This window comes from Anneissia japonica, unplaced genomic scaffold (genome assembly GCF_011630105.1).
Source record: "Anneissia japonica isolate Jap-2015-1 unplaced genomic scaffold, ASM1163010v1 scaffold287745_len380231_cov175, whole genome shotgun sequence".
Taxonomy (NCBI): domain Eukaryota; kingdom Metazoa; phylum Echinodermata; class Crinoidea; order Comatulida; family Comatulidae; genus Anneissia; species Anneissia japonica.
In genome coordinates this window covers 77529-78556 of record NW_022744415.1, presented here as the reverse complement: position 1 = coordinate 78556, position 1028 = coordinate 77529, and the positions used below count along the sequence as shown (strand labels likewise).

The following is a 1028-nucleotide window of genomic DNA, read 5'->3' as shown; positions in this document are numbered from 1 at the left end:
TTTCATACTTGCGCCCGGCTGACGGTTGAACAATCAAGGTGTAACCAGAGATTCCCTAACAAGAGGCCAAGGGTCACCGACAGCGACCCACGTCCCCATCCAGAGGTAAAATCCACACTCACCTCAGCCCGACCATGGTTGGAGCAAATTTTAAGTATAGGCTGTTCTCTCTAGATGGTCAGAAATTGCACTTTCAGACTGTCAAGATGTTTTTCAAAGTAGTGTTCACCGTCGAAGCAATTGGCCTCTTTTCCTAACAAATTATTGGCTTCTTCTAAATAAATATATAATATAGAAAACAATTGTGAGATGTACAGTGCTTCTCTTTTTTAGAATCTGAAAATGTTTAATACATTTTTTTTTAATTTTCGTAGTAGATTGAGTAAGTCAACACACGTACCGTATTCCTTAGTGATTTAACTGACAAAACTGTGAAAAAAAATTACTGGTAGAGGGACAATAAATTTTATTTATTATTCTATAAACGTATTTGCGGGTTCAACTATTATTATGTTATATCAGAGAACAGTGAAATTACAGTGTAATTTCACTGTTCCCTGGTTATACGTATAGTCGTTGCTTATTAAGCTACTATACAGCGTCGTTTCAGCTTCAATAATATTTCAAGGAAAATGGCATCATTAAAAGGAAAAGTTGCTTTAATAACTGGTAAGAATTTATTCATTATTTTTTACAATTGTTGCAATATTCTTCATTTGAAAATAAGTGAAAGAAAATTATATATATATATATACACATATACAGTGCTTTGCTTTCACACCTGGGCTGTGTATATATATTGCCTTGGTTTGGCTCTGTAATCATTAGTGGTCGTGGGACTAGTTTGGGCACTACCTAAGCTGGTCGAACGTTTCGTTTGGGTCTATACCCTAGCTGCACTGATGAGACCTGATAGGCCGAAACGGATCCGTCTGTAGATATTGGGATTCTTTCCAGTGGATGCTTAGTTTATTTTGTCATTCTGATCGGATTTTCTCTACTGTTCCGTTTTAATTTTAAATAGTTTT

At 35.8% G+C, this 1028-nt stretch overlaps 1 protein-coding gene across 2 annotated transcripts in view; it reads left to right on the top strand.

Moving 5' to 3' along the window:
- The first annotated feature begins 468 nt into the window (after positions 1–468).
- Positions 469–1028, top strand: part of LOC117119650 (3-oxoacyl-[acyl-carrier-protein] reductase FabG-like) — an 8003-nt gene continuing 7443 nt past the window's right edge. Inside the window, exon 1 of one of the 2 annotated variants that reach the window (XM_033264482.1) lies at positions 469–669. In XM_033264482.1, the coding sequence (XP_033120373.1) occupies positions 633–669 (37 nt within the window). In that variant the 5' untranslated portion in view covers positions 469–632. The remainder of the gene's footprint in view (positions 670–1028) is intronic. The other variant, XM_033264481.1, reaches the window with a different exon arrangement.